The 12,176-nt window shown below is 38.4% G+C and overlaps 1 protein-coding gene across 1 annotated transcript; it reads right to left on the bottom strand.

The window, feature by feature from the left end:
• Window positions 1-9,027: 9,027 nt before the first annotated feature.
• On the bottom strand, window positions 9,028-10,041 carry LOC145824063 (uncharacterized). Its single transcript, XM_082923650.1, has one exon. It carries the CDS (start codon window positions 10,039-10,041, stop codon window positions 9,028-9,030), a length of 1,014 nt encoding a protein of 337 aa, XP_082779776.1.
• Between the last annotated feature and the right edge of the window lie 2,135 nt (window positions 10,042-12,176).

The following is a 12,176-nucleotide window of genomic DNA, read 5'->3' as shown; positions in this document are numbered from 1 at the left end:
GTCAATTTGTACATGCATGTGCATTTCATTGCATTTAGAGCATGTTTCCTAAGAAATTCTCTTATGCATGTAATAAATTGAGCTTAGTTGTAGGAATTCATCATGTTTTACATCCTCTTATCTCATTTGATTATGTTTTGGAAGTTTTGAACCCAAGTCAATACATGCATGGTGTGTGTACTTATACCTCAAGTTTGAATTTGAAGAATCCACTTCCTTTTGGGCCTTGATTTTGAGTAATAGTTCTTAATTCATGATGTTTTGCAATTTACAAGAGTTTCCTTAAGTTTTTAGGCCAAGAAAACAAAATTTATAGCTTTGGGGTTGAGTTTGAAACTTGGAAGCAATTCTGGAAATTCCAGAATTCTGCTTCCACGCTCGAGCGACAAATCCTACGCTCGAGCGACCACCTTTATTTTTGCACTTCCGCTCGAGCAACCAAAAGTCCGCGCGAGCGTGAAATGCATGCTTCCAGAAGTTTGTGTGTTTTCAAACCGCTCGAGCGACAAAAGCTGCACTTGAGCAAGGGCATGAGTCTCACGCTCGAGCAAGCATCGAGCGGAAAAATCAAGCAACCAGCACTTTTGCAAAGTTTGCAGATCACTCAAGCGAAGGAATGTACGCTCGAGCGACCACTCGCATTTTGCATGTCTGCTCGAGCAAATAAAGCTACGCTCGAGCGAGACCCCTACTTCCAACATTTCTATCTAAGTGTTTTCAAATACATTTTTGCATCCTCGTTATATCCTAGACATTCCTAGACTAAGATTAAGACACAATAATGAGAATAAAGGCTAGAAACACACTAAGATCCAAATGAAACAAGATATGTACAATCCAAGCGTGTGTTTCAGTACATGTATCTGTTATGTATTGATGTAGCTCACGCGCCGTAAACCGTTTGATTTGCCTGCTTTGTCTGCCTACACCCAGAGCAATCTATGAATAATAACTTAGTAAAGTTATGTTCAACTTTATTTACTTTCTGTATGATAAAATAAGATCTGTTTTCTGAAATGCTATGTTCTGTACAATGAATGATTGTCCAATTTCTGACAATGTATTCGTGGCATCCTTAGCATCATGTGATATCTGTTAGCTGTTACTCGGTATCGAAGGTTCCACTATGGAACTTATTATGTCTGCACTCTGTTACCCGTACCGAAGGCTCCATCATGGAGCTCAGTATATATGTCATCTGTTACTCGGATCCAGAGGTTCCTTTATGGAACTGGTTACTCATAACCACCATCTGTTCTGCATTTGTTCTGTATCTGCTCTGTTAGCGCTAATGGATGTACCACGTATGATAATGCATGAATTCTGATTTCTGTATACAATTTGAACAAGAATATGAATCTGTTTCTAAATCTGAATTCTGATTTCTAAATCTAGTATGGACCTCATTCATTCAAACTCTTTACTCTGTTATTATTCACTGGGCTCCCGCTCACTATTTATATTATGTATGTAGGTGATCAAGCACGTGACCAGGCTTAGAGTTAAGGACCTGGCGTCTCAGGTTTTGTCAGTCAGCCAGCCTTTGTGCCTCCCGAGGAGGTTCCAGATTAAGTCAAGTTTAGTGGCTATATTTTTGTGAGTGTATAAGACTTTGTTTCTTTTGATTTACGGATAAGTTTTCTACTTATATGTACATGGAATGACGTGCAAATACTGTATCTTTTGACGTCACTCGTATGCGTATAAAAGAGTAAGATTATCTGTCCCATGTATGTCTTCACAACTCAATGGACTTTGTATATTTTATATATTTGTTTTCGCAGCCCCTAACTATATTTTATTCTGTTAAGAGACCTTTGGTAATCCAAGGATTACTGGCCGATTACGACATTAAACCTATAGGGACGGGTTTGGGTCATGACAGAGTGGTATCAGAGCACGAGCTATACTGCACACACAAGTCCATGTAAGCTACAGGATGTCCTAGAAAAGAATTACGGACATTTCATCTGCATGTGCAAATGTGTGCTAATCTTTATATAATTGAAAGAAATGAACAAGATTATTTCTATGTTTATTGTTACCTTGTCTCTCTATAGCAAAATGGATGATGCAAGGGGAAATGATATAAGTGAATCTTCCGAAGCCCGAATGAACATAATGGAACAGATGCTTGTGGCTTTGACTGAAGCCATGATGCAGCAATTGAGACAACAACCTTTACCTCCTCCGTCTCCGCTAATACTACTTGAACGGGACAATAGTGACGTCATCAATTTGACTCAGAAATTTATGAAAATGAAACCGCCGACCTTTCTTGGGTGGCATTGAACCATTGAAGGCAGAAACTTGGTTGCTAGAAATGGAAAAGTTATTTGAAGTATTCCCTTGCTCCGCAACTCAGAAAGTACTCTTGGCTACCTATACTCTAAAGGATAAAGCCCGGAGATAGTGGATGTTGGTCTGAAACAATAATGCGGACATGACATGGGCTCAATTTAACGAGATATTCTACAACAAATACTTTCCCCCATGCTTCAGAGACTAGAAAGTGTCAGAATTCCAAGAACTCAAACAAGACAGGATGTCAGTGGCCGAATATAAGGTCAAGTTTACTGAATTAGCTCGTTTTGCTCCTCACATGGTGGATACGGACTATAAGAAAGCCCGCAAATTTAAAGGAGGGTTGGATTTAGACATATTCGATCGAGTAGGTGTATTGAAGTTACCAACATATGTAGAAGTCCTTGACAGATCCTTAATGGTTGAAGCTACCCTAGCTGCTATGAAACAAAGTAAGGCCCCAGCAACAACAACAAAATGGAGAGGAAAAAGTTCTGGGTACGGTTTCAGAAAGGGGCGTTCTTATGTGAGTAAGAAGCAGAACACGGGTTCTACAAGTAGTTCAAGTCAGAGCAGTGGGTCTATTCCAGTTTGCCTTGATTGTGGAAGAAGGCATATGGGTGTGTGTTACCAAGCATCGGGTGCTTGTTTCCGATATGACAAGACAGGTTATGTAGTGAAAGATTGCCCGCTTGGGTCTAATAATGCCAACTACCCTACAGCAAGTTCAGCTGGATCTACTTCTACACTAAAACAAATGCAATAGTTAATACCAGGAAGGAAACTCTGAGACAAGGTCGAGTATTTGCCTTAGCGCCTGGTGATGTGCAGAACACTGAAGCTATGGTGTCAGGGTATAATTTCCATCTGTGCCCAAAATGCACATGTGCTAATAGATTTTGGTTCTACCCATTCATTTGTGTCACATGCATTTTCTCAAAAACTAAGTAGACCATTAGAACCTATAAACTGTTTATTATATGTATCTACACCGTCTAGAGTTCTATGATATGTCCTTATGTTTATCCGGCATGTGATATTATGATTAGTGACATGACACTGTATGTTAACTTGTTGCCCTTGAGCATTGATCATTTCAATTGTATTCTAGGTATGGATTGGTTGACTAAATACTAAGCCACCATTGACTGTGCAAGTAAATCTGTAGTGTTTAGACCACCTGATATGCCTGAATTTATTTTTACTGGAAATGGGGTAGTTCCTCCACCATACTTGATTTCATTTATGAAAGCTAGGAAATTGTTGGGAAAAGGTTGTTGGGGCTACCTGTGTTGTGTGTTGAATATGTCTTCGGATAGTACCAGTGTGGAAGCTAATCTTGTGGTTTGTGACTTTCCTGATGTTTTTCTTAATGACCTACCCGGGGACTTAATTGACAGGGAAATTGAGTTTACAATTGATGTAGTACCTGGAACACAACCTATTTCCAAGACTCCCTATAGAATGTCCACTTCTGAACTGAAAGAGTTGAAAATTCAACTCCAAGAACTCTTAGACAAGAAATTTATTCGCCCAAGCACATCACCTTGGGGTGCTCCAGTCTTATTTGTAAAGAAAAAAGACGGGTCTTTAAGGTTATGTATAGACTATCGTGAATTGAATAAAGTAACCGTGAAGAACAAATACCCACTACCTCGAATAGATGATCTGTTCGACCAACTCTAGGGAGCCCAAGTATTTTCAAAAATTGACCTTAGATCTGGGTACCACCAATTGAAAGTTAAGGCAGAAGATGTAGAGAAGACTGCATTCAAAACTAGATATGGGCACTATGAATTTTTGGTAATGCCATTTGGGGTAATAAATGCACTTGTAGCGTTCATGGATTTAATGAATAGAGTGTTCAAACAATTTCTGGATGAATTTATTGTTGTCTTTATTGACGATATACTGATTTACTCCAGAAGCAGGGAAGAACATGAGAACCACTTGCGAACTGCCTTACAGATTTTGAGAGAAAGGAAATTGTATGCAAAATTATCCAAATGTGAATTCTGGCTTAATAGTGTGCCATGTAAACGAGTCTGTGCCTTGCAAAACGTAAAGCGTGTACGTAACTTATGCATGTCCCTTTTGATTAATAGAACGGCCTCAGGACCAACAATAGCAGAACGACCTCGGGCCCAATAGTAACAAAGCCTCAAGCCCAACATATCAACAGAACGACCTCAGGCCCAATAGATGATACGGAACGGCCTTAGGCCCAACATAACAGAACGACTTTAGGCCCAATTATAGAAACAGAATGGCCTTGGGCCTAATCATATGTCGTTGCTGGCAATTAATCAATCCCTTTAATCAAAACACAAGTTGTACCAAACATATCATTCGTGATCAAAAATAGATAAATCACAACATACAACATATCGTTACACTATTAGTACTCACAGTGATCCGGTCGTGCAATGGTTTCTTTCGGCAAGTGACCTACACATCACACACAACAATTGATAAGTAAAGCATTCTTTTCTTTGTTTTTATATCTTCCCTCCTTCTTACATTTTGTCCAATTCCCATTCATTGTTAAGTATTTTGGAGGCATAAAATACACAGATTAATGGGTTCAAAAGGTCAAAAGGGGTATCAAAAGACAGTAGAAATTTTCCTCTATTCCTGCACATGCAGAGGTCCCTCACCTCACGTGCAGAGAGGTGTGTCGTACGTGCGGCCCCGCACATGCTTTTATTTCAGAAAGCCAACGTCTGCCTCCCCTGATTTCCACACGTGCAACTGTGAGCCTCGCACGTGCGACCATGAGCCCCACATGTATGGTCATGGCTCTGTTTGAGCAGTCCGAAAATGTCCCAAAATCCAACTTTCCAAACACATTTTTAAGGCTTAAATCAAGCAATTTCTCTTCAAATAACATGATATAGGAACATAATAAGCATGATACACACTCAATGAAATTAAACCCCTTTAATTGGACAAATAAAACTCTAATTTCTATGGATCTCCCATTTTCTTCATCTTTTCATATATACACACATATATACACATATATACATAAACTCAAGGCATGTAAGAGATAAGATTAAATAACAATCTCTTATAAGCCAACTCAAATCAAGAAACCAACTCTTAAAACAAGTAATTGTAGTTCAATTCTATGGGAAGTGTTCAAACCATAACATACCCATAAACCCTAGCCTTCATAGGTGCCAAAACTTCATTTTAAGTCTTGATTCTTATCAATTTGGGCAAAATATATAGTATTCTTGGTGATAGAGACATACCTTAAGCTAGAACCCTTAAACTCCTTCTTCAAATCTTCAATTTCCAACTCTAGGTAGAATCCCCCTTTTCTTCTCTCTTTTATCTTCTTTCCTCTTTCTAGGAGATATTTTTGTTTTGTTTTTGTTGAGTCCATTTTTTTTTTTTTAAGTCCCTTATAAGGCCCCCTCATAACCCTCCTACACTACGTGGTTTATTTAAGTCAAAGGCAACTAATTAAGAAATTAACCAAAATACTATTACTTAAATTATTACGAATCAAATTTTTACAAAACTTCATACTACGTCCTAAAAATCATGCTCATCGTAACTGCAATGTCAATTTCGGTTTATCGCGCCTCTAAGGCTTTCAATTTCTAGTCCAAATGTCTTAATTTCAATAGATTTTCTTATAATCAACAGATATAGTTTCATAATTATATAATTCACACATTAAAACATGGAATTTCATGTCAAACATATAAGCACGCATATAATCACACATCTAATGAGAGATTTAAGCGTATAAAAGGGTCAAGTTGTTACATTTAGCCAATAATTATCCATGGTGATTTTATACCTTCATGCTCTCAGTATAATATTTCTCACTCTGCCATGTGCTTATAGCTGTTTACCAATTTTCAGGAAACAATGCAATTCAGAAATAACTTTTGGAGAGCCTTAGACGCAGGATTGTGGAATAGACACACACAACACTTTTATGGTATTTTTATATGTAAATATCGGCCTTTTTGGTTAATAAATTTTATTATAAAAATAGAAACTTTGATGATTATTTTCGTACCCTCTCTTAAATATTTTTCCGCTCGCATTTAGTAATTTGTTTAAGAATTGGCCGGAGGTAACTTCAGTTACTAGCCATCACGATACTTAACCCTTGGGTATGGGGAGCGGGTCATGACACTTCGTAGATCAAGTTACCGTCCAAAGCAATCTGGTGATAATCTATAATACGGGACGAATCTTAGAGGTAACCCCATAGCATGGATACATGAAAAACGTTATGTACTTGCTCCATACTTGGCGGAAGAGCAATACGATAAGCCACTGGACCCACTCGTTGCAGAATCTGAAACGGACCTATATATCGGGGTGCTAATTTTCCCTTTTTTCCAAATCTTATTTGTCCTTTCATCGGGGTGACTTTAACAAAGACATAATAACCAACCTCAAATTCCAGATCCCTTCGTTGGTGATCCGCATAATTCTTTTGCCTGCTTTGGGCGGTTTTCAATCTTTGTTGAATGGTTTGAATTTTCTCCGTTGTCAATTACACAAGTTCTGGCCTAAGCAATGATCTATCGCCGACTTCAGTCCAACACACTGGTGAGCGACATTTCCTTCCGTACAGAGCTTCATATGGTGCCATTCCTATGCTGGAGTGGAAACTATTGTTGTATGCGAACTCTACCAACGGTAGGTATGTTTCCCAACTCTCTTGGAAATCTAAGACACACATCCGAAACATGTCCTCCAATGTTTGTATTGTCCTCTCTGATTGACCATCAATTTGGGGGTGGAATGCCGTACTGAATTTCAACTCTATTCTCATAGCATCTTGCAAACTCTGCAAGAATTTATATACAAATTTCGGACCTCTATCGGATACAATTGAAACTGGAACACCATGTAGCTGCACAATTTCATTCATGTACACAATAACAAGTTTATCCACATTATATTGAGTTTTTATATGAAGGAAATGAGCAGACTTGGTTAATCTATCAACAATAACCCATATGGAATTCATACCTCGGGATGTTCGGGGTAAGCCAACTATAACATCCATCGTCAGATGTTCCCATTTCCACTCCAAGATTGAGAGAGGTTGAAGTAGACCTGCCGGTCTTTGGTGCTCTGCTTTTACTTGCTGGCATTGCAAACATTTCGAAATGAACTCTGCAATTTCCTTCTTCATATTGGGCCACTAAAAGGTTTGCCTCAAATCTTGGCACATTTTATTATTGCCGGTATTTAGAGAAAATTTAGACTTATGTGCTTCCTCTATAATTCTTCTCTTGATTTCTAGGACATTTGGGACACACAATCTGTCTTTAATTTCACCACCGAATCTTCAAAGATAAAGCCAGGCCTTGGCCTTGTTTCCATCTCATCACAAATGCGCTTCAGAAAATCATCTTCCGTTTGTCTTTGCTTGATTTCTTCAATAATTGTCGGTTGAGTTGACATTGTTGCTAGCATTGCGCCTTGTTCACGTAGCACAACTTCCATGTCCATTCATTCCAACTCAAGAAACAACTCTTTTTGCCTTGTGAGCAAACTTGTTAAATTCCCCATAGCTTTTCTGCTAAGAACATCTGCAACCGCATTAGCCTTGCCGGGGTGGTAATGGATTTGCAAGTTATAATCCTTAATAAGCTCTAACCACTGCCTTTGTCTCATATTTAACTCCTTTTAGGTAAAGAAGTACTTTAAGCTCTTATGGTCGGTATAAACCTCGCATGTGGTACCATGCAAATAATGTTGCTATATCTTCAAAGCAAACACCACGGTGGCTAGCTCCAAGTCGTATGTGGGATAACTGTTTTCATGAGGCTTGAGTTGGCGAGAAGCATATGCGATAACCCTTTTATTCTGCATAAATACGCAGCCTAATCCCGTGTAAGAGGCATCACTATAAATAACAAACCCCTTGGTACCGGACAGTAGAGCAAGAACTGGTGTTGTAGTTAACTTTGTTTTCAACTCCTAAAAGGCAGAGTCTCTTTGTTCTGTCCACTCAAATAGTACCCCATTTTGGGTCAATTGGGTAAGCGGCACTGCAAGTTTGGAAAAATCTTTAACAAATCTCCGGTAGTATCCTACTAAACCTAGAAAGCTACGCACCTCTGTCACATTTGTCGAAGTTGGCCAATTCACAATGGTTTCTATCTTGTGTGGGTCAACAAAAACACCTTCCCTATTAATTACATGCCCCAAGAACAACACTTCATGTAACGAAAACTTATATTTCTTTAATTTCGTATATAATTGCTTATCCTTGAGTGTTAACACAACTACAAATTCATCCAAATACGGTTTAAAAACATGATTCATCAAATCCATGAAGGCCGCTGATGCATTAGTAACCCCGAATGGCATAACCAAAAATTCATAATGCCCATATCAAGTTCGGAAGGCAATCTTCTCAATGTCTTTGGCTTTTACCTTTAATTGGTGATACCTGGATCTCAAATCTATTTTCGAAAAGACTTGTGCACCTTGTAATTGATCAAATAGATCATCGATTCTAGGCAAGGGATACTTATTCTTTATAGTCATTTTATTGAGCTCCCGATAGTCAACAAATAATCAAAGTGCCCTGTCTTTCATCTTCACAAAAAGGACCGGTGCGCCTCAAAGAGAAGTGCTCGTACGAATGAATCCTTTATCAAGCAAGTCTTGCAACTGTATCTTTAATTCTTTCATTTCCACCGGAGACATTCAATAAGGAGCTTTTGAAATTGGTTAAGTTCCCGGTAGTATGTCAATTGCAAATTCAATTTCACGGTCCACTAACTCTCCTGGCAACTCCTCCAGGAAAACATCCAGAAATTCATGGACAATTAGAATAGTATCAACACTTACATCTGTTGTTTGTCCAAAAATAATACACAGATACCCCTGACAACCCTTTTGTAATAACTTACTAGATTTCATAGCTGAAATTAAGTAAGGGGGAGGAATTATGCCGAGTCTCGCAAAAATGAACTCAGATTGTCTCGGGAGTTGAAAAATAACTTGCTTGGATGTATAATCAATAGTCGCATTGTAGTTACTCAGCCAATCCATCCTCAATATTACATCAAAATAATCCATATCAAGAGGCAAAAAATTAGCATACATTTGAACCTCCCCAATCAAGATCTCACATGCTGATACCACAGCCTCTATATTTTGCACATCACCAGGAATAAGGGAAAACACTTGTCCCTGTCTCACATCATTTCTAGTCCTAGTAGCTTTAGCAGTAGTCTTTGTTGTTGTTGGAGCTGGAGTTGAACCGGCTGAACTTGTAGTAGTTATATTCCCATTCTGTTGGTCTCTCTGAGGGCAATCTCGTACTGAATGTCCCCTCTTTCCACATTTGAAACAAGCCCCAGTTACCAGGTAACAAGTCCCGCGGTGTCTCCTCCTACAGTCCAGACAAACTGGCGTTGATTCACGAGTAGAGGTAGAAGTACTAGAGGTGCCCAAGTTCGGTTTCTTGTTCTGAGATGCCACTAGTTCCCTTGGTGCTTGTGCATTCTGTCTTTTCCCCTTCCACTCAGAAATCTGGTTTTGAGCAGTTATATTACCTTCAGCTACTATCGCCATTTCCAATACATCAACATAAGTAGGCAATTTCAACACATTAATTCGATCCAGGATAGCATTCTGGAGTCCTTCTTCAAATTTTCCTTCTTTCTTGTAGTCTGTATCCATTATGTGTGGTGCGAAATGGGCTAAGTCTGAAAATTGTACTTCATACTCTGCCACCATCTTGTTCCCTTGCCACAAAGTCTCAAATTCTGTCAATTTCTTATCTCATATACACTGTGGAAATTACTTATCATGGAAAAGCTCTAAAAATCAAGCCCAGGCCAATCCTTAATGGTCATTTCTGGTGAGTATCCACCATCTCCGTGCTTCATCTTTAAGAGTAAAAGCGACAAGTTGTACTTTTTATGCCTCAGTGTAGGGAAAGACCTCAAACAATTTCTCTATGCCTAGTACCCATGCCTCGGCCTTCATCAGATCAATGCCCCCTTTGAACAACAGTGGTTTCATCTTCTTAAACTCTTTTGTAAGTGCAATTGTCCAGTCTTCGGCTTGATGGTCTTGCACCACTAGTGGTGGTACCAACACTGATGGCGGTGATAGTTGTTGCTGTTGTTGTTCCTATTGCTATCTCATAGCTTCTTCCATATCCGCAATCATTCTTTCCAAATGATCAAGCCGTGCTGAGGTGGAGTTTTCCATATCATCCATTCTTGTCCTCAACATGATCTACATATCAAGGGATTATAACACACACAAAAAAAGGCACAAGTATACATTGCCAATGTGCATTAATCATCTTTCATATGAGATTCACAACGTAGAGAACATCATGCATGTAGCCTAAGTCTTTTCTAGACTCCTTATAGCTCAAATGGACATGCGTGTGAGATATTTACTCGTGCTTTGATACCAACTGTCACGACCCAGACTTGTCCCTAAAAGTTTAGGTCATGACCGGCCTGAACATAGGCCTCAAAAAGACATTAAATAATAATCTATTCAATAATAGGGCCTAAAGCGGAAGCAATGAAATAATAAAACGTCCATTGAGTAATGTTTAAATGCCAGGATACTAACACACCAAGTCAAGTCAAATACAAAAAGACCACATACATTGGCCATATACCCAAGTCTAAGTCAAGTAGCCATATATAAAAAGTTAACAATCCAAACTTATCATATCAACAAAATGTAGCCACCAAAGGTTAAACAAAAAAATGGCATTAAAGGAACTTCTCAAAAGACAAAAAGACTCCAATGTTAAAGGCTTAACAAAGTGGGTTCGTCAAAAGCTTCCTGAAACTGACCTAGGACTAGCCTCCACACTGACCACCTACAAAACACATATGAATACGGAGTGAGCAAGGCTCAGTGAGTAATAATAATAATACAAAGAGGCATATAATGAACACGTGTCTTGAAGAATATTGATGTAACAAATGTATAACTTATCCGCAATCATATTACAGAACGGCCTTAGGCGCAATACAATAACAGAACGACCTCAGGCCCAACATATTAACAGAATGGCCTCGGGCCCAATATAATAACAGAACGGTCACGGGCCCCATATAATAACAGAACGGCCTAGAATTTCAACAAAATGTGTATATGTATTTTGATAGGAAATTCCATGTTTTGATATGTGAATTATATGTTTCTCACTTTGTATCTGTCAGTTATGAGAAAATCTACTGAAATTTTTTAGTCCAAATGTTGTAATTTCAATAGATTTTCTCATAATTGACAAATACAAATTGAGAAACATATAATTCACACATCAAAACATGGAATTTCCTATCAAAGCACACATACATATAATGCGGGAATTAAAACATATGAGAGGGTCGAGTTATTACAAAACTCGATTTCCCTATCAATTAAGTCTCCGGGTAAATCATTTGGAAATACATCGGGAAATTCATTTACTACAGGAATGTTCTCAATAGTAGAACTATCAGAAGTCACAGTCAAAATGCAACATAAGTAACCCCGGCACCCTTTTCTAAACAACTTTCTGGCTTTCACAAAAGAAATCAAATACGGTGGAGGAATTACCCTATTTCTAATGAATACAAACTCAGGCATACCAAGTGGTCGAAACACAATAGTTTTATTCCCACAATTAATAGTTACACAATACTTCATCAACCAATCCATGCCCAATATGCAATCAAAATGATTAATACTAAAAAGCAGCAAATCAACATACAATGTCATATCACCAATTATAATATCACATGCTGGATAAACATAAGCACATATCATAGAACCTCCAGATGGTGTAAACACAGATAGTAAATAGTTCATAGGTTTTAAAGGTCTAGTTAATTTCTGAGAAAAAACATGCAATA

The sequence above is a fragment of the Camellia sinensis genome, chromosome 4 (genome assembly GCF_055761805.1).
Source record: "Camellia sinensis isolate YWXY chromosome 4, ASM5576180v1, whole genome shotgun sequence".
NCBI classification, from domain to species: Eukaryota; Viridiplantae; Streptophyta; class Magnoliopsida; order Ericales; family Theaceae; genus Camellia; species Camellia sinensis.
The sequence above is the reverse complement of the archived record's forward strand: the minus strand, read 5'-3'. Positions and strand labels throughout refer to the sequence as shown.

Coding starts and splice junctions, on each gene's coding strand:
- LOC145824063 (XM_082923650.1), bottom strand. CDS start 10,041: ATGGTGGCAGAGTATGAAGTACAATTTTCAGACTTAGCCCATTTCGCA.